We start from the raw sequence: 19,794 nt of genomic DNA, 5'->3' as shown, positions 1-19,794 counted from the left end.
TCTTCTACCTACTAGTCCCTGTCTGCATAGATATAGAGACTCTTTCCTGTTAATTCTTAAAAGTTTACACCCTTACCACTAAGTAGTATGAATATCAAGAATATCCATTCAAAGGTGTGCTTCTGAAGAAAACATGAAGACGCACCTCTGCACTTACACATATCTTTAAATTTTCTGACAGAAACACCTGCATTATTCTGCCACACCAAACCAAACTGTGAAACGACTGGAGCAGATAAGCAGCTAAGAATATTCAACAGCTCACAAACACGAAACAGTACATTGATTTAAAACAAATTCCTTATTTTTGTTAAAACTCTGGATTTCCAAGAAGCAATGAGCCTAAACTTATTTGCAAAGCTTGGTCTTAGCCAAGATGAAAAAAATCTTCGTTTATCTTTTGGTTTTTACTTTGAGAAGCAAGGGGAAGAAGGAAATAAAGAAAACTGGATTGCATTGTCGAGAAAAAACAGTCTAGTGGTTTGTTATACAGTCGTTTGGACTTTGTGAGTATATTATTTTTCTAATGAACATAACATGAAAATTTTGGGAAATACTTTTTTATGATCAGTCTTCTCCCATTATAGACAGAATCTTCTAGGAATTTTTGTGTTATTATTACAATAAATGGCATACTGGAGCAAGAAATACAGTTAAAATTGAAGAACAGTTTGACACTGCAATGATCAAGTACTCTGTGCACCAATAACTTCCTACTGAATACAGCTCAAGGTACCAGCACAATAAATGAAAAAAGCGGTACACATTTTCCTTTTGGTTTTACACAAAAAGTTCAACAAGAAAAGCAGTATTTCACATCAAAGTGAATGTGTGAATAGAATTCAACTGGATTTATCTGTACCTGTATTGAAATCTAACTTTGTCATCTGAAGTGCATAGGCTTCACAGTCTTTCTTACTAAAACTGAAAATAATCACCGGTTGGAAATTCCTTTCCATTATCATCTTCACAATCTTAAAAACGTTTGAAGGACCTGCAGAAAGATTACATTAATTTAAATTAAATTTTACAACCAAAAGTATCTTATGGAGCAATTGAGACACAAGTACAACTTGCATAGTACTTTGAAAAAAATTCATACCAAAAATTACCTCAGAATGGGTTCAAACTCACCTTTTATTCCCCCCTTCCTTCCTTTCTGATCCCCTTTTGCCATGTCACCTGCATCTCTAAGCACTTGCATTGCTGTATTAAAATTATCTTCTCTGAAATCTCCCTAGATGTAAAACACAAACTTTGTAAATAGTTACTCACACAGCCCACTTAAAAATAGTGCTTTGCACAGCCAGTACCATTACCCCACATATACACAGGTAAAAGGACAAAAACAATGCATGAGCTATCAAAAGAGTTTACTAGGTCAGTGTCACAGCTCAGAATTGCACTGGTGTGTCTCTGAAGTTACTGCTCATTGTTCTATCCACCACTCTACCCGCCACGCCAGACCTGGTGAATGACACAGTACTAAAACTGACTTTTAGGAATGTCTACACAAAACTACACTGCCCAATGAAGCCGTATCTTCAAATGCAGCACTACTGTTTACGGTACTAGTAACTGCCAAGCAAGCTAATGATAAATTTAAAACAAGTTTTTAGTTCAAAAACACCTATAGAAACAAAAATATTTTCTCCTTCAACTAAAGTCAAATCTACATGCCACTATGTTTTCTTTTAGTGAGAAACAGTACACGGAACTTCAACTACTTTGCAGATGTATAGAAAGCAGCATGCATTATAGAAAACAAACAAGGATGTGGGCACTTTAGACATCTCAGGCAAGTATTACTCAGCTGATTGCATGACATTGGATAATAAAACCAATTTCTTGTGTAAAACTCCAAAAATCTAAAAGCAATTCAGAGATCACCATTACTCAACTTGTACTTAATTTTAACAAAAACATCCTTTATACAGTCTATCCAAATTTTGCAAGAGTTCAAGCTTTTCACTGTTAAGTGAAGAAAAACAATCTTTCAAACAAACTGAGCATTCCTTACATTTTCATCAACAACCAGATGGAGTCCATCTCCTCCTGCTGGAAATATGTAATGCTGCAGTGGAGTAGGTCGATAGTCCGTGTAAATCACATGGCAAGGCTATAAAGAAAGAATTCACATAAACACTTCATAATTGCACTGTAATATCACTTGCATGATGGAAAATTTATTATATTACTATTAAAATACAACCTCCTAAAAACCAGAAAGCAAGGCTTTCAGAAACTAAGATAACAAATTTTCTTTCTTGAATATGGAATATGTAGTAATGACATTATTTAAGAAAATGAAAGTTTGCAAATGTTTTAGAATACAGTGTGCTACAAAAATTCTTTCTCATGAACACAAAAAGTAAAGACAGCCAGTATTTCTTTCAGCATTACTAGGCGTACTTGAAATATTAACATCTTCTAAAATCAAAGGAAAACCCGTTAATGTGTATTTTGTAGAAAAAACCTGAAGCATTATTGAAACAGCTAAGAAAGGCTAAAAGTAGACCTTCATGAGCAAACCCCACTTCCTTTAAAACATAAAATATTAAATAAATCTGCATTTAAAAACCCCACAATCAAATGGTCTGGAACACAAAGTCAAAGCTTTGTGCCAAACTGAAATAGACATTTTTTATACCAGACTCCCTTCATCACAAACAACATAACAATCAATCTCCAGAATATTTTAAAAATTGGACCAACCTCTTATTGATAACAAATTCCCCAGTTCTAATTCACAAAGTCTTTGCTATAAATGCATGTCTTAGAAAAAAACAGAATAGAATTTAAAACCTAAACGCTACAGGACAGGATAGATTTCTTAAACAACACTTCTCTCACTTGCTTGCAAGCATATATAGTATTTCCCATTAATTCAAGATTGGTTTTTGATTTCTGTATGGACTTTTACAGAGCTCCTCAGCCGAATTCACCTAATAACCTCTTGTCTATCAGCCCTCAGAATATCACTGTAGGCTCACCATGTTTCATTATTCAGAATGCTTGCTGAAATCAGGCAGGTGCCTAAATAATTGTGGAAAATAAACCTAAAGTAACAGTTCTAATTTTGCCATTCGAAAGTAACAGCCAGAATACCCTGCACAAGTAGGAATACAGCTAGAGAAGCCAGGAGTGATCTATACTATCATCTATAAACCAGAAAATGACTAAAAGGATACTGAGAGGCCCAGTTATCAACCAAACACACAGTATTAAGCCACAAGACAAAAAGCACAGAGGTACAGCATATTGGAAATATTACCTGTTTGTGTAGATGGCAGATCCATTCAGCAAACTGACGGGCATTTGGAATAGTTGCAGAAAGGAACACATAATGCACATTATCAGGAAGCAAAATAATAGTCTCTTCCCAAACCACACCACGTTCTGAAAATGGAAAAGCATATGGGAAATTATGTGATCAAAGCAATTTCTCATTTCTGAAGCCAAAGAACAGCATGCTTAAAAACAAAGTAAGACAAAAAAATAAAACAAATCTTCTCTACACAAGTGGGGTATTTCAGCTGCATCAAAGTCGTTTCCGCTTTGGTTAAGAAAATACAAACTGCAACATACAATTATGTAAATCCAGTAGATTTACAGCGTTCTGAATTATTTATACAAAAATGGCAGATTTTATTCTTAGACTTAATTCTTCAAAATAAAAATAAATTGTTCTTGGGGACAAAAATACCAAGATTTGAAAAGAAAAATAGCATATATAGGATACCTGTATCTCTCATGTAGTGAATTTCATCAAAAATTACCCATGCGACTTCACGCATAACCTCAGAACCTCTGTAAAGCATACTTCTCAAGATCTAGAAAAGGAAGTAAAAGTTAAGTCCCTCCACATGAAATAACAACAGTCATCTTACATGGACATCAGTAAAAAACTGCCAGAATTTTTGGTTCACTTTTACATGGATATATGAAATCATATCTTGCAAAAAACATAAAAGCATTTAAAGATACGTTTTGAGATGCTTTCCAAGTTCATTCCAATCTAACAATCTCACTACCTGAGAAAAACTGGTTCCTCTGAAAGGAACATGAAAGAATGAGACAACATATTTCTCCAAGCTTCCACTGTCAGGTAATTGTTACAGCTCTACAGATCTACTTCTGCCAAGACCTCTTTTTATTTCACCCTAATAGATAACGTCCCTGTGATTAGGAGGAAATCTTTTGTCAGAAATCAAATCATTCACTCTCTTTAGTATTTCCCTACCAAAGTCATGCCTGTTCCTTTGAGGTAAAGGCAAAAAGAAGAAAATTTCAACTCATGGCTGCATTTCTACAACAGAAATATGACAAAGCTTTGTAAACAATACTTTGTTAACAAAGGGGAAAACCTACCTATTCCTAGAGTTCTAGCACCTACTGTGAACAACTCAGCTATCCTTCAATGACTTTGCCCTCCTTATTTTGCCTTTCTAGAACAAAATATTGACTACAGGATTTAGGAAATCTGACTTTCAGCATTTTACATCTACAGAATACTCAGGGTCTTGAGCACTCAGGAAACTAAATTCTGACTTTCTCCACATTAGAATCAGAAGTTCCCGACTTAGTTCAAAAGCGTAAATTCACAGAGATTTACCTAAATTTTTAAATAATCAAAAGTTAAAACATTAACTTTAGAATATTTTCAACCCTAATTAGGACACTTTAGTATTTTAAAATTAGACCTCTCCAATCAAAAAGGGTAGAAGAAAACACCAATCAAGAATTAATATCTGTCTTACCTCAGTTGTCATTACCAAACAAGAAGCTGTAGGATTAATGGTGACATCCCCAGTCATCAAACCAACATCCTGAAATTCTTCATACATCTCACGGTACTTCTGATTACTCAAAGCTTTAATTGGACTTGTAAATATCACACGCTGCTTTTCCCTCAAAGCCAGGGCAATTGCATATCTGTATTCAAACAATATCCATATTAACCACTGCAATATCCATACTAACAGCTGTCAGGAAGACACAGCGTATTACTTTGCTTAAGAACAAAATAAATTGTGCAATTTAGAACATAAAGAAAATGATACACAGCCTTTGAATCCATGCTCTAAAACATCTAGCATTTCTTAACCAGATATTAAGTTCAGTGCAACCACATATGCATCTCTGCAGAGTGAAAAATCTTTAAATACCAAGTCAGCTGATTTTTACAGAAACAAGAGTTCATGTAGTTTAATTAAAAAACTGTAACTGTGTCACAACAAAACTATTATTATTTGAACCCATGCTCTAATATATCTCCATGTACATTTCACTTCTCATTTCAGGTCTGAATCAAACCCTGACAGAGAGGTTGCTGACTAAATCAAACCACTGCTTCTAGCAAAGCAAAAAAAAAACCACAGAAGAAAGTCCTTCCTTCTTCTAGCCAGGAACTGGAAAACAAAGGTATTTTTTTAAGATTTACAGAAATCTGTATTGAAGAAACTTGCATTTCAATGCATACAGTAACAGCTTGACAGTTTAAGAATAAAAGCTAAGCTTAAACACAAATTAAGCCTTTCACTACTCACTAAATGATGGAAGATGTAATTTTTATATTCAAGAGTAGCCAATTCAATTCTAACACTGGTGGACTGAAGAAATTGCAACACAACAGCTACTGATGGTTCAAGAAAGTGACAGAAGGGACACCACACTGTTCTTTCATTAGACCCTGTTAGAAAAGTACTTACTCAGCACAAACAGTTTTACCAGCTGATGTATGAGCTGACACCAACACAGACTGGTTATTATCTACACAAAGAATAGCTTCTCTCTGGAAGGCATCAAGAATAAATGGATATTCCTAAAAGAAAAAAGCAAAAACATTACAGAAATTTAAGACAGACTTACACCTAACTACTATTCTGACTGATGTAGTATGCAAATTAGAGGCAGAAATTAAATCCTGCAGACACTTGTAATTTCTGCTGATCTTAACCCACTATTATGCAATGACTTTGTATTTAAGTATTTTTATCTCATACCATACCTAAGATCTTTGCTTATGTCTTGCTGTCATAGCAAATGAAAGTCTTGCCCTGATGACTGAATTTTCACTCATTTACCAGTTTAGGAAGAGAACCAGAATGCTGCCCCCGCCTGATGTTACAGAAAGACTATCATAACAGCCTATCCACCCTCATTTAACCACATAATTTCTTCTACCACATTTTAAATACAGAAACAGCAATTTTATTTATGACAGACCATCTTTTACGGACCTTACTGACAAAGTATATAATTTTTCCCTCTACTCTCACTTACTATGTAAAGCATGTACAAAAAGAAAACAAAATGGAATCTGCCACATACTTTTGCAGCTTTTCCAGTTCTTGGCTTCAGACCTGTGAATTCTTCATTTGCTGGAAGGGCAACCTATAAAGATATTTAAAATAAAAAACAGTTGCAGATTTCTGTGTCCACAGCAGTGACATTTCTGGCAATGTGAAGTGTATGAAAACCAATCTGAATTTCTGCTTCTAGAAGCTCATGTGTCAAGGGTTCGTTCCTTCCTCTCAAGAGCTTTTCAATCAATCTCTATATTCTCCTACCTAAGAAGTGCTGCTTCTCCCACTTCTCTGATATCCCTACTGTCTTGTGTGAGACATTACTGCTTCACCTGCCTTGAAACACTAGCTTTTCAGCCAAGACACAATCATGTGTTCTGGCCAGTGGATATTGGAAGCAATTATTGAGCTCACATTGATAGTATTCCCTTTCCAAATACACTGTATTTATGCTGGCAACATTCCCATTCCTGGCCAATATCTAGTATTTATTCACTTTAAATACGTAAGCTATCTTCAGTTACTAAGTGATGGCAAACCATTAACAGACATCTCAAAATAACAAAAACTACACACAGGAGCTTTAGAACCCTGATCAGCAACTGTATATACAGTTCCCTCATTATAAAAATCTGATGATACAGAGCTCTTGAATGTGACCCTAATTAAATTGAGCTAGTTCTTCTGGAAAACAGCACAGAAGATAAAAAGACCATAACAGTACAAGGAAGTTAAAATTTACATATTTGATTTTACACAAACTCTTTCTGCTAGTCATATATGGATGCAGGACGATTCCAGAAAATATTAATTTAAGAAAGCATTAATAGTTTCTACTTTTCATATTTGAATTTGTATTTATGTCTATCAACATAATTTGAAAATTGATATTTTTTATTTATAAATATTCTTTGCACATTCTAAAAAGTAATTTTTCATTTTTACCAAAATGTATTTTTCAACAGTAATCAGGTTTAGAAGAAGTCTTTCATTCTTGAACCAGAAGAGCAGAATATTTCAATGCACTGATCACACTACAAAGAGAAACCTGTTTTACCAACTAGTAGGTTTTTATCCTCAAATGTTCTTGGTACCTTACAAATATAGAAACCTATTAACATTACCATCAACTCTTTCACAATCACTCATTTTATTGTAAGTATGATCGAAACTTCTTCTGGTAACATATCCCAATAATTTTTCAAGTGCATTTTGTGCATGCTCAGCATCAGATACAGACTTCAAACTCCTCATAGTCTTAAATACAGTATGAAATACTGTATCTGCTGGAGTGCAGGAAAGCTTTGCAGAGGGATCAAGACAGACCGGATCAATAAGCAAAGACCAACGGTGTGAAATTCAGCAAGGTCAAGTCACAGGTCCTGCCCTTGGGCCACAACAACTCTAAGTAGCACTGCAGGCATCCCCAAGTGGGGGGCAGTTTTTTCTCCAATGTAACAAGAAATGAGAATATAAAATGACCTTAAACTGTGAATAGGGAGACTGGACATTAAAAAAAAATTGTCAAGCACTGGACCAGGCAGTCCAGGAAAGTGGTTATCATCACTAAAGCCGCTTAAGAGATGTGTAAATGTGGTACTCGGGGACAAGGTTTAGGGGAGGACTTGGCAGTGCTAGGTTAATAGTTGGACTCAATGATCTTAAAGGTCTTTTCCAATCTAAAAAATTCTGTGATTTTGTGATAACTGCAAGAAGAATAAAGAATACTATTATACTGGCAATGATACACACAATTAGGTGTAACAAGTCTATATTTTTCATGTGCTTTTTCACTGCACTCACCTCATGTGTACAACCTTCAACAGTTTCCACAGACTGCACCTTTACTTGAGGCATCAGATCTGTCAGACTAAAAATATATGAGTTAGGATTGCCAAGAAGTATTAAAAAATCCTGTTTTTTATAAAAGTGAACATATTGAATTTCATGTCTAATTGCAGCACTAAAAAAAAGGATGTGCAGTCTTGGCATGGACAGGCTGCAGAGGTTACTACCAGGACTATTACCTCAAGTTAAAATTTTGCTCCCATATAAATCTACTTTAGCCATTGACTCAAAAATTGCACCACAAAACAGCACCTGGGTCACATTTACTTTTACGATTAAATGAGGACTTTTTTCAAGATATAATAAAACAAAATTCAAGACCTGTACTCGTGCTACCAGTCAACACAGAGTAAGAGCAGCTTAAAGCATCCCAAGCACCTGCCTGAGAACAAGGCCCCTCTTTTCTTTACCGGTTCCTTCTCTCATGGCCATGAGAAGGGACTGGAGTCCCTCAGCATGAAACTGTTTACTTCTGATGCACACATTCTACTGATATCACTAATACGGAAAATGACTTAAAACCTTGGCTCTGGTTCTGTTTTGCTTCTATGCACTTATTCTTTACAGTGTTTTGAAAAGTGTTCTCATGAACTTCTCACAGAAATCTGACACTGAACTTCACAAAAGTTATACAAATGACCAAATGATAATGTAGTTACCACCTTACATGCCTCAAAAGCCTACTCTGTCTTACTGCCAATTTATTTTTCCTGTATCCCAAGCCAACTACGTCTTTCAATGTCATGTTACACAGCAAGCCTGCCTCTTCCCATGTGCTTCCAGCTCATCTCCTGCTCTGTGTGAAATCAACACTATGGCTTTGACCACGAGTCACCGACTCAAATGAGTAACTACAAATTCATGAACATTTTCTACTGCAAAGGCCTACAGGTGTGCAGTATTATTTCAAATATACCCAGCTTTCATCACTACTGAGGCTGCACTGGCAGCACTTTCTCACTTAAACAGATAATGTAAAATCATAGTTGCACAAATTCATCTTTACAGGAAAACACTGCAAAACTGCTTTATATCAACTGTTCCCAACTGGCACATGGCTAGTCAACGCAGCTTGCTAGGACTACCTTACACATTAAGCTAAGCACTTACTTAACATCTTCTGATAAAACATCTTCCAATTTTGGTTTTTTTCCCAAAACGACATTTTCAGTAGTATCAATCTCAGCTTCCCTTTTTGGCTTGACTATTGCTGCTGGTACTGAAGGTTTTTCTTCCAATCGTTTTCTGCAACGTAAAACACACATGGAATTTAAAATTTGCCTCATTAATTTATTTATTTTCAAAGAAAAAAACTCTACGGGCAACTGTGATCCCACTGCACTTGGGGAACAACCCAGGTAACCTGAGCCACAAAAACAGCCGTGGGATTTCAAACCAGTTCCCAGATAAGCTGGCCACCAGGGCCCCACACCCCCCAGTTGGCGACAGAGCCGGAGCTGGCTACAGAATTAGAGCCAAGGATCCTGGGAAAATGGTTCACAGAATTACAGAATGGGTCAGGTTGGAAGCCACCACAGCGGCTCATCTGGCCCAACCTCCCTGCTCAAGCAGGACCGTCCTGGAGCACACTGCACAGGAGCGGATCCAGACGGGACTTAAATACGTTCAGTAAGGGAGATTCCACAAACTCGGAGCAATCTCTTCCAGTGTAGAGTCACCCACGCACTTAAGAAGTTCTTCCTTACGTTCAGGTGAAACTTCCTATGCATCAGTTTCAGCCTGATACTTCTTGTCCAATTCCTCGGCACAACCACGAAGAGCACGGCTACATCCTCTTAGTACCCTCCCTTCAGACACTGACACACATTCCCGAAGTCCCGAGGGGTTCAGCAGCTCAAACACGCCGTAAGAAGCCGGGCCCAGCGTTACAGCCCTCACCCCGCCGCCAGAGCACCCCCGGTACTGCTGCCAGGAGCCCGGCTCTGCACCCTTACCCCGGCCTCCTGGCACCCTCGGCGGGGCCCGTTTTGCTCTTCTTGGCGCCAGAAGCAGCGGCGGCCGCGTCCTCCTCGAACACGCTGAAGAGCTCATCCCCAAATGCCTCCGCCATCTTAGCCGCCGCGCTCCCACACTGCCCCGCGCAGGGCCGCGCACTTCGCGCGAGAGGGGCGCTTTCGATCCCGCCCCCAGAGGGGCGACGGGGGCTCCCGCCGGCCTAGGCTCCGGTAGCCGCCCGCACTCGGCCCGTTCTCGATGCCGGTCTCGATTTCTGTCTGGGTCTGGCTCTCGGTCCCGATGCCGCACCCCCCCGCAGCGCTCCCTTGGCGCACACGTGGCCCTTCCCCCCTAGAAGATGATCTGCGAAAAGCCGACGCAGGCCGCGCGGCCCGCGCGCGTGCGCTGGGGGCGCTGGCCAATGGGAAGGCGGCGGCGGCGCGCCGAGCGCGGTGCCCGGATGTGCGCGCGCGCAGAGCTGGGGGGCGCCATGGGCGGCCGCAACAAGAAGCAGCGCGCGGGCAGCGCGGCTCATGCGGCCGCCGCCGCCACCGCCCGCGCCCGCGCCGCGCAGGCCGGGGTGGCCGCGGCCGCCGAGCCGGGCAGCCGGACCGCCCCGCCGCGACCAGCACCCGCCTGCAAGGAGCCGCGCGTCAAACAAGGTACCGCCGCCCGCGGAGCCCCCGGAGCGGCCGTGCCCTGCTGTGCCGTGCCGGAGGAGGACGCGCTGTGCGCGTCCATGGCTGAGGGTACCGTGGCTGGAGGGGCAGTGCCTTCAGGGAGCCCCTGAGGGTGCGGCTGCCACGAACCGCGGCGTTACGATGAAAGGCTGGCTATGGGGGCTGGTGGTTCCCACCGTCGGGAGAGGCAGCTGTAATTGCTCCGCTCCTAATGTGGTTGGGCCTGGCTACAGTCCACCTTGTCTGTCTAGCTAGGTCAAAGGAAGGGACTCCTCCCCGTCTACTCGGCCCTAAGGAGGCCACGTCTGTTATTCTGTGTCCAGTTGTAAGATCCTCCGTGCAAGAAAGACGATGAGCAACTGCAGAAGGTCCAGTGGAGGGTCACAGAGATGATGCGGCTGCTCATGAGGAGAGACTGGGAGCTGGGCTAGTGCAGAGAAGACTGAGAAGGGCCCACCTAAATGTATATAAATATTTAAAAGATGTGTGCCAAGAGGATGGTGCCAGACTCTCTTCAGTGGTGCCCGGAATGAACAGTAGTAGGCACAAACTGTAACACGACAAGTTTCTCCTCAACAGGAAGAAAACTTCTTGTACACTGAGGGTGGCAGGGCACTGGAACAGGCTGCCAGGGAGGTCACAGAGACCTCCCTCTCTGGAGACATGCAGAAGTCACCTAGATTCATTGCTGTGTCCCCTCCTCTAGGTGATCCTGCTGTACTGGTTTGGATCATCTCTAGTGGTGCATTCCAACTGCAACTATTCTGTGATTCTGCTGTCAGGGGTATCCCAGAGCAGATGAGTCTTGGTGGCATCAATGTGCTGAGTTTAGTTACAGAAAATCTTGTTATTAGATTATCAGACGTTCCTGTGAAGCAAGTGTTTAGAAGGTGCTTTCCCAGAGCTTCTGATGTGTTTGTTTTGTATATTATCAAAATCAATGTAATGTGGATCTGGGATTATTTTGTTTGTTTTTTCTGTCTTGAAGGACCTGTTACAGGGCTGGAGGCACTTCTGTGGTGTTAGATAGGATGACAGATGGCTGTTCTGAGTGCACTGTGAAAAACTCTTATTCTGAAGCACTATGAGATGCCTATATTCAATAAGCCAGCTTTGCCAGAAGTAGCTCAGATACCGTATAACATTAGAGCAGCTTGTGTTGGAGACGTGAGCAAACCACCCAATAGCCAGGGCATCTGAGTTTCCCACTAGTTAAGAAGAAATCTTGTAATCTGGTAATATAAGCCTCCTGAACCTATTCATGCGTTGTGCTTTTACAAGTGTGGACTCTGCTATGTGTATTTTTTGTGTCCTCCATTCCTCCAATTACCGTGGTGCTCAGTCCTCTTCAGAAAATATCCTGCTTCTCTCTCAGGTTGTATACTGTGGTGAAAAATCAGTCAGTGTAAAATGGAAGCTAATTTGGTATGTTTTTTAGAGCCCGCTGGTAAGTCCCAGTGAGTAGATCTTGAGTGCTGACAGCTGTTTGTATCTGCTGATCAGAGGGCACCGTGCTTTTTCTGAAGTGCAGTTACCAAAACCTGGTGTGATCTCAAAGCAGGCTCTCCCAGAGCTGTTCTGCAGGCAGGCCAGCACGGATGAGCTGCCCAGCTCACCTGTTGGGAGGTAGTTGTGCCTCCTGGAGCAGCATGCAGCTGCGTGGAAGCTGTGACCTTGCTATGTTTCTTTCTGCCTGTGCAGTACCAGACACACTATAGATGAAAGGGATGAAATTCTACAGCAAGCTGTGTGTTGTCATTCTAATGACAATAAATCGTTTTGTGAATTAGGGTTTGGGTTTTTCAATACCTGTTAAATGGAAGGTGTTTAAGAATGACCAGGGCAGACCAAAGGCTTCTGTGAGCCGGTACTCTCTCCTAGGTAGGGAACAAAAGCGGATACCTAGATAAGAACAAATGAGACATGTAGTGATACTGCTGTAGGGTATTCTTACAGAATCCACCAGATGTGGCTTAGGGTCTCCCTGAAGCATATGTAATTATTTTTTCAATCCTCTCCCATATCAATTGATTTCTTCACTGCAAAGCTGTTCTCTCTGCCCTTGGACTTCAGTAAATATCTACTGTCCATAGCTTTATGACAAAGGGTTCTGTTACACAGCTATGGACAGCAGATATTTACTGTTACACACCTATGCACTTTGTAATAAAAAATCCTCAACAGCCTTGCTTGTTTTGAAACTGCCATTCATTTTGTTTTGAAATTACCATTTACTTCCGTATTTGGCAATCCTTTTTCAGTGTTCCGAGAGTGATCAGTCAATCCCATTTCCTCACATTATACCCTTTGAATTTTATATTTTGTCATAGCCCTCTTCACTATTCCTTGTTCAAGGCCTTTCTTGATTATTGTTGTTGTTAAGTACCTGCAAGTTTCTGGCAAGTTAGTGTAACAGTTTGCGCTGTGTTACGTTAGGTCTGCTGTAGCTATGTTAAACAATGTTCTCTGTGGGTTTTGTGTAATTGATGGTTATTTGCAATTTGCAGGTCCAAAAACTTACAGTTTTGGTTCAACAACAGATTCCAATGCTGCTGCAAATCTAGATAAATCTGTTCTTAAGGCAAGTATCTTCTTTACATAAAACAACTTTGATTTTCATTGTACTGCTTTAGCTGAGTAAATATTTCTTCAGATCTTTTTCAGTATTATGTTGTGTATGTAAACTATATTAGTATGTGAGACAATTGACTATTTAGAGTTTGATTTTGTTCAAGGTTTTGAGTGTCCTTTAAGTAATAGGGGCAAATTACTGCAGTAGGATAATGTCTTTTTTTTTTTTTTTTTTTTTTTTTTAATAACAAATAATACTTTGCATGCAAGACTACTTTGGGAGTTAGGTCTGGGCTTCTGCTGTGCATATGGATCTTTCTTCCTGGCAGAGAAAGGATGTAGATTTTATATAATAGACTAAGTAGGAACTAAAGATAGGTTCATGTTTTAGAAAAGTTTCAAATATTAGAATTATTATCCTAAATTTATTTTTAAAGGTGTTTTGGAAGGAGGGTATCACAGGTTGCATCTTGATGTTCAAATTATTTTATGTGAGCAGAGGAGAAAGGCCTTGTTTTTTCTGGTAAAATTTTAATTTACTTACAGTATTTCCCCTAACATACTAAATTTCCTTTAAAATGTAAATGGGCTTTCTTGGTAATGAGGAATGAACTCTTCTGTTTCAAGTGAAAGTGTATAGTTTGCAGAAGAAAAGGTGTCCTTTTCATAAGAGATGTTTAGGCCACTTACAGAAACCTTGAAATATAGGAATTTGAATCGCAGAGAGATTTCTGCGTTGTTACATCCTTAGCCATGAAGTGCATTGATATGTCACAAAAACTTCCAAACTTTACCTTGTATCAACTCATTTTTTCTTTGCAGGTAACAATAAATGGTAATTTGGAGAAAAGGATTATCGATGTGATTAATAACCATAAAAACCAAAATGAGGACAAAGGAATGATTTCCAAAAGATTGACTGCAAAGAAACTACAGGTACAGCTCAAAATTATATTTTTCATTATTCATTTAGAATAGTTTATCTTTTGTAATTTTTGTCACGTGTCATATTACACTTGTGTGTATTACACAATTGTATCATGTGCGGTACAAGCCAATACAGCATGCTTTTCAGTAGTTATATTAATGATTAGTCACTGAAATCAAGACCTATGCTTATTAGGAAAGGCACATCTTTATGGATTCAGGAACTAAAGAGATTTCAGACAAGATAGAGGAGTAATACTTAATCTGAATGTTTTAGGTCTGCTACATTTTTTACTCTATATACCTGGAAAATTGCAGGTGTGTCTTTACTGAGTTAGAAAACACATTGTGTAGATAGAGGCAGGAATATAAGATTTATGGATACTTGTGCGTGCATATTTAAAAAGAAAGTATAAATACTGCAAAACAGAATTTTCTGCTTAATTTTTGGATACATTAGTGCATCGTGTTTATTTCCCTTTAATGCTGGCTTTCTTATAGGTGGGAAATAGAACTTTACAAGCCTATATTAGATTGCTAGATTAAATCCTAATCTTTTTGGCTCTTTTGTTTATAGGATGTTTACATGGCTTTACAAAGATTCTCTTTTAAGACTGAGCACATTGAAGAAGCAATGAAAAATACACTTTTATATGGGGGTGATCTCCACTCTGCTCTTGACTGGCTTTGTTTAAACCTTCCCAATGGTGAGTATGGTTACAGAAAACAATGTTTGACAGAAGAGAAATAGGACTTGCTAAGCTGTAGCATTACTACTTCACAGTATTGATTAAATACAATGTTCCTCTAAGGCTAGCAGTTGCAACAGTGTTCCTCTCCTAGATGCACAGCTAACTGGTTCTGGTGTGTTCTAGTGCATGGAGTCTTGTGATCTTCCTGTTCCTATGCTTGGAGTTCTGCGGATGTCCAACGAGCAAATATACTATTTCATATAAATGCTAAAGCCTAACTTTTATTTCAGTTTGTGTTCTTCTAGTTGGTTCCCAACACAGTTTAAAGTATTTTCCTGTAATTATTATTGATATTTTCTGTGACATGCTTTTTCTTTTTTTATTTTGAAGATGCCTTGCCTGAAGGTTTTAGCCAGCAATTTGAAGAACAGCAGCAGAAACCCAGAGCAAAATTTTGCTCTGCTGTGTCACAGTGTAGAATGCTGCCTCACTTAGAAGATAACAAAAAGAAAGAAAATGGCCCTGGAGCTAAGGTAATCTGAAAATCTAATCAGTAGCAACTTGGATTGGGGGGAAGAGACAGCAAAACTTTCTAAAATACAGGAGTTGCATTGATTTCCAGCACTGGTGTGGAAAGCTTATGAAAATGTTACGTGATTAATAATTGTCACCTGCATTTTAATTTTAGTGGAATGGTAATTTAAAGGTGTTTCTCCTGTGGAGTCTTGAAGGTTCTTCATAATTCACTTTTGTGGTAAAGCAGCAGGAATTTAATGCGACTGAGATTAGGTATTATGAAGAGATTCTTTTCTGTGAGGAGGATGAGACACTGGAACAGGTTGCCCTGAGAAGCTGCTGATGCCCCATTCCTGGCAGTGTTCAAGGCCAGGTTGGATGGGGCTCTGAGCAACTAGCCTAGTAAAAGGTGTCCCAGCCTATAGCAGGGGGTTGGAACTTGATGATCTCTAAGGTCCCTCCCAACGCAAGCCATTGTATGATTCTATAGCTTAATTTCTTAATTTTATCCTATAATGGGTTTATTCTGTTTATGTATATGTGGCCCTCTCTGTGACTTATGAGAGTTTGCCTATGGACTGTCGGTGTTTAGATTTCTGTAGATATTTAATCTTAAAACAGAAGGATTCCCTGCAAATTATTCATTCCTTATAGTAATTATAGTTATTCTAGTGCTAAGATCTGTTTAGGTGTATAGTGGGATATTCACCCTGGTTGGGAAAGCTTTTTTTTGCTTGTCACATATGTATATGTGCTTGTCACATACATATATATATATATACATATACATATATATATATATGTATGTATGTATGTATGTATATATTTTATGTATAAAACCTTAGTACTAGTTCCTAGGTACTGGCAGAAGAAAACGTTGCTTTCACATGCATTATCATTACTTTTAACTTATATGGCTCTTCTTAGGAAACAAATGTGAGGAAAGAGAAAGAATTGACTATGAAGGAATGGATTTTGCGATACGCTGAGCAGCAGAGTGATGAAGAGAAGGATGAGTCTGTGAAAGAGACAGATGAAGAAAAATTTGACCCAGTAAGGCAGAATAATGCTTCATGGGAGTCTTTCTGAAAAGTCTTTCTGATATGTCTGGTTCATCTGCATATGGTGGATCTGTTTGTTACAAATTTGTGTGTTACAAATTGGGGATTGAAAACTTTTTTTATATAACCAGTAATGTATCAAGGTACTGAAGAAAACCTGTTGAAGCTTCTTCTTTTCTAGGTTGTTTTTGCTTTCCCTTATTATTTGTATTGCATTGAAAATGTTGAATGTAATATGTGGGAGAGAAAAAATTAAAATACATTTCCATGAGATTGAGTAAGTTACTATCAAATTCTGGGAGGTTTTGACTGTTAGTTAACTAAAATCTCATTGTTGCTCCATTGCATAAGCTTGGTATAAAGGGTGAAAAACCTGCATTTTGTAATGAAGATCATTGAAAGTGACATGCATACGATATTCAACTTATAATTAATAATTCTGTTTGAAATAGAACGAGAGGTATATACATCTGTTTGCCAAGCTTTCAGAAGCAAAAGAACAAGCAGGCATCTCCAAGCAAGACAAAGACAAGCAAGGACAGAAGGCAGCACAAGAAAAAATAAGAAGAATTCAGCAAGGTACAGCTATGCAAGTTACCTGTGTTTTATTTTCTGGTCTGCATGTTTGTTAGGCAATTAAATCTTAGAGTCAGGTTGAATTGAAGATAATTTCATTATCTTTTATGCCATTCTGTGAAATGAAGGCTTTTTTGAATCTGTTCATTCTTGTTCAAATTCTAAAAAGTCAGTAAAATTTCACTAGTTCTGGTTTTGGATACTTAGTATGAATTAATATAATTGTTTCTTAAGCAGTTCGTGGGTATAAGTTATATTCATATTCTCTTTCTGACAGAAATGGCAGCACTTGAGGAACATCCAGTATTTAATCCAGCTATAAAGATTTCAAACCAACATCAAAATGAAAAGAAAAAAACTCCCTCACCTCAGCCTCCAGAAACCACTTTGAACTTGGGTTTGCTTGAAAAACCTGATGGTGCTGCAAAGGAAGACAAAGGTGTGTTGGAAGTAGTTCAGTACAAGCTTAAATCATACCACAAATTTCCAGAATTAGTTCTTGTTTTGCTAGGTTTGCAGTGCTGAGTGAACAAGCTCTGATTGATTGTGGGAAAGGAAGATGGACTATTACAGAACCAATTAGCTTGGAAAAGACCTCTGAGATTGAGTCCAACCTGTGACCAAAAACCACCACGTCCACTTGACCATGGCACTGGGTGCAAAGTTCAGTTGTTCCTTAAATGCCTCCAGGGATGGTGACTCTACTTCCTTGGGCAGTCCAGTCCAATGCTTGACAACCCTTTCTGTGAATAAGTTACTCCTAATATCCAGACTGAACCTCCCCTGATGCAGATTGAGGCAATGTCCTCTTGACATTCCCTGGTTGCCTGGGAGAAGAGGCCAACCCCCACCTGGGCGCAACCTCCTTTCAGGCGGTGGTAGAGAGTGATAAGGTCACCCTTGAGTCTCCTTTTCTCCAGAATAAACACCCCCAACTCCCTCAGCTGCTCCTCACAGGACCTGTGCTCCACATCCTCCCCCTGCCCCAACTCTTTCTCTGCACTCTCTCCAGCTCCTCAGTGTCTTTCCTGCAGTGAGGGCCCAGAGCTGGACACAGCACTCGAGGTGTGGCCTCACCAGTGCCCAGCACAGGGGGACAATCCCTGCCCTGCTCCTGCTGGCCACACCATTGCTGATCCAGGCCAGGATGCCATTGCCCTTCTTGGCCACCTGGGCACACCCTGGCTCATGTTCAGCTGCTGTCACCAGCACCCCCAGGTCCCTTTCCAGCCATTCTGTCCCAGCCTGTGGAGTTGCCTGGGGTTGTTGTGACCCAAGGGCAGGACCTGGCACTTGGCCTTGTTGAACCTCACACCACTGGCCTCAGCCCATCGAGGCAGCCAGTCCAGATCCCTCTGCAGAGCCTTGCTGCCCTCCAGCAGATCAGCACTCACACCCAAACTGGGTGTCATCTGCATACAGTCTGTCTCATTGACCAAAGCAGATTACATTGAAAGCTATTTTTATCATGCTGTCATGTTTTAAAAATTACATTTTTTTTTTTAGAGTTATAGGGCTAGTTGCTGTTTCAGTAACACTCTCATCTTTTTAAACTTGTTTTCATTGTAAATCTTCAAACTGTTAAAATATTTTCTAATAACTAAACGTGAATGAAACTTCTAAAATTACTGGGTGATCAAAGATAACAAAGGACTGTCATTCATTTTGTGCCAGATATTTCTATAGGAAAAGCAGAAGTTTCTGTGATGTAGCATCAACACCTGTATTTCTGCAAAACATTTTAAAAAATTGTGCTGTCTAGTAAAATATATGTGAATAAAAGGTAAAAAATACTTCAAAGGACTGTAAAATAGATTTTAGGAGGGTTTAGAATGTTTTTTTTCTGCTCTTGCAGTGAAAAAAAGAGATCCACTAGATGTAAGAAATTTTGATTATAGTGCTCGAAGCTGGACTGGTAAATCTCCAAAACAGTTTTTGATTGACTGGTGCAGAAAGAATTTTCCGAAGAGCCCAAATCCTGCTTTTGAAAAAATTCCTGTTGGAAAATATTGGAAATGTAGGTATGTATTTCCTGTAATCTTTACATTTGCCTTTTTGTTCATTTGAAAATAAAAATTCTGGTCAATTCTCTCCTTTTGAAATATTTATATTAATATAGTGTGTTTAACCCAAAGTCTTTTTTAGTCCATCAGGGAGATATTTCACTTTGGATAGCTCTGCAAAAGTGATGCTTAGCCTAGACAAAAATCACAAAAAACAGTTGTCCCTGCTTTCACTAGAATCTTATTTTTATTTGTGTACTGCTGAATGAAAGATTAGTCTGAAGCAGCCCTGTGAGATAGATTTGAACAACTTACGTTAGGTATTCTTATTCAAAGTAACATATTAAATCAGATATTCAAGTTTATGAATACCAAAACCCTTCTGAAAATTGTTTAAAATAAAGTGGAAAATAAATTAAAAATTTGTGTCAAAGCTGCCATAAATTTATGGGCAAAACAGTGCAGTATCTTACTTTTAAATTTATTTTAGAAATCAAGTCTAGAATACAGAGTTGTAGAGTAGAATATTACCACGTATGAATAAAGCAGACACAAAGTTTATAGATAAGTAATGTTTCTTGAAGGAACCAAGTAAAAGAGCTTGTTTCCTTGTGCAAGCTAAAAACTGCTAACAGACTGCGATCCTTAAGAATATG

At 39.2% G+C, this 19,794-nt stretch overlaps 2 protein-coding genes across 3 annotated transcripts in view; one reads left to right on the top strand and one right to left on the bottom strand.

The window, feature by feature from the left end:
* MTREX (Mtr4 exosome RNA helicase) overlaps window positions 1-10,248 on the bottom strand; it is a 42,211-nt gene extending 31,963 nt beyond the window's left edge. Inside the window, exons 1-11 of the mRNA XM_038125124.1 lie at window positions 10,112-10,248; window positions 9,267-9,401; window positions 8,112-8,178; window positions 6,334-6,396; window positions 5,712-5,824; window positions 4,761-4,935; window positions 3,743-3,833; window positions 3,275-3,399; window positions 2,021-2,119; window positions 1,135-1,237; window positions 863-994 (exon numbers count right to left, since the gene is read on the bottom strand). Of these exons, the coding sequence (XP_037981052.1) occupies window positions 863-994; window positions 1,135-1,237; window positions 2,021-2,119; window positions 3,275-3,399; window positions 3,743-3,833; window positions 4,761-4,935; window positions 5,712-5,824; window positions 6,334-6,396; window positions 8,112-8,178; window positions 9,267-9,401; window positions 10,112-10,227 (1,219 nt within the window). The 5' untranslated portion in view covers window positions 10,228-10,248. The remainder of the gene's footprint in view (window positions 1-862; window positions 995-1,134; window positions 1,238-2,020; window positions 2,120-3,274; window positions 3,400-3,742; window positions 3,834-4,760; window positions 4,936-5,711; window positions 5,825-6,333; window positions 6,397-8,111; window positions 8,179-9,266; window positions 9,402-10,111) is intronic.
* A 191-nt stretch (window positions 10,249-10,439) lies between these two features.
* Window positions 10,440-19,794, top strand: part of DHX29 (DExH-box helicase 29) — a 29,578-nt gene continuing 20,223 nt past the window's right edge. Inside the window, exons 1-9 of one of the 2 annotated variants that reach the window (XM_038125122.1) lie at window positions 10,440-10,774; window positions 13,300-13,373; window positions 14,186-14,299; window positions 14,868-14,997; window positions 15,373-15,515; window positions 16,426-16,551; window positions 17,012-17,138; window positions 17,413-17,574; window positions 18,991-19,156. In XM_038125122.1, the coding sequence (XP_037981050.1) occupies window positions 10,471-10,774; window positions 13,300-13,373; window positions 14,186-14,299; window positions 14,868-14,997; window positions 15,373-15,515; window positions 16,426-16,551; window positions 17,012-17,138; window positions 17,413-17,574; window positions 18,991-19,156 (1,346 nt within the window). In that variant the 5' untranslated portion in view covers window positions 10,440-10,470. Of the gene's footprint in view, window positions 10,775-13,299; window positions 13,374-14,185; window positions 14,300-14,867; window positions 14,998-15,372; window positions 15,516-16,425; window positions 16,552-17,011; window positions 17,139-17,412; window positions 17,575-18,990; window positions 19,157-19,794 lie in introns of those variants that run through there. The other variant, XM_038125123.1, reaches the window with a different exon arrangement.

This window comes from Motacilla alba, chromosome Z, assembly GCF_015832195.1.
Source record: "Motacilla alba alba isolate MOTALB_02 chromosome Z, Motacilla_alba_V1.0_pri, whole genome shotgun sequence".
Lineage (NCBI taxonomy): Eukaryota > Metazoa > Chordata > Aves > Passeriformes > Motacillidae > Motacilla > Motacilla alba.
The sequence above is the reverse complement of the archived record's forward strand: the minus strand, read 5'-3'. Positions and strand labels throughout refer to the sequence as shown.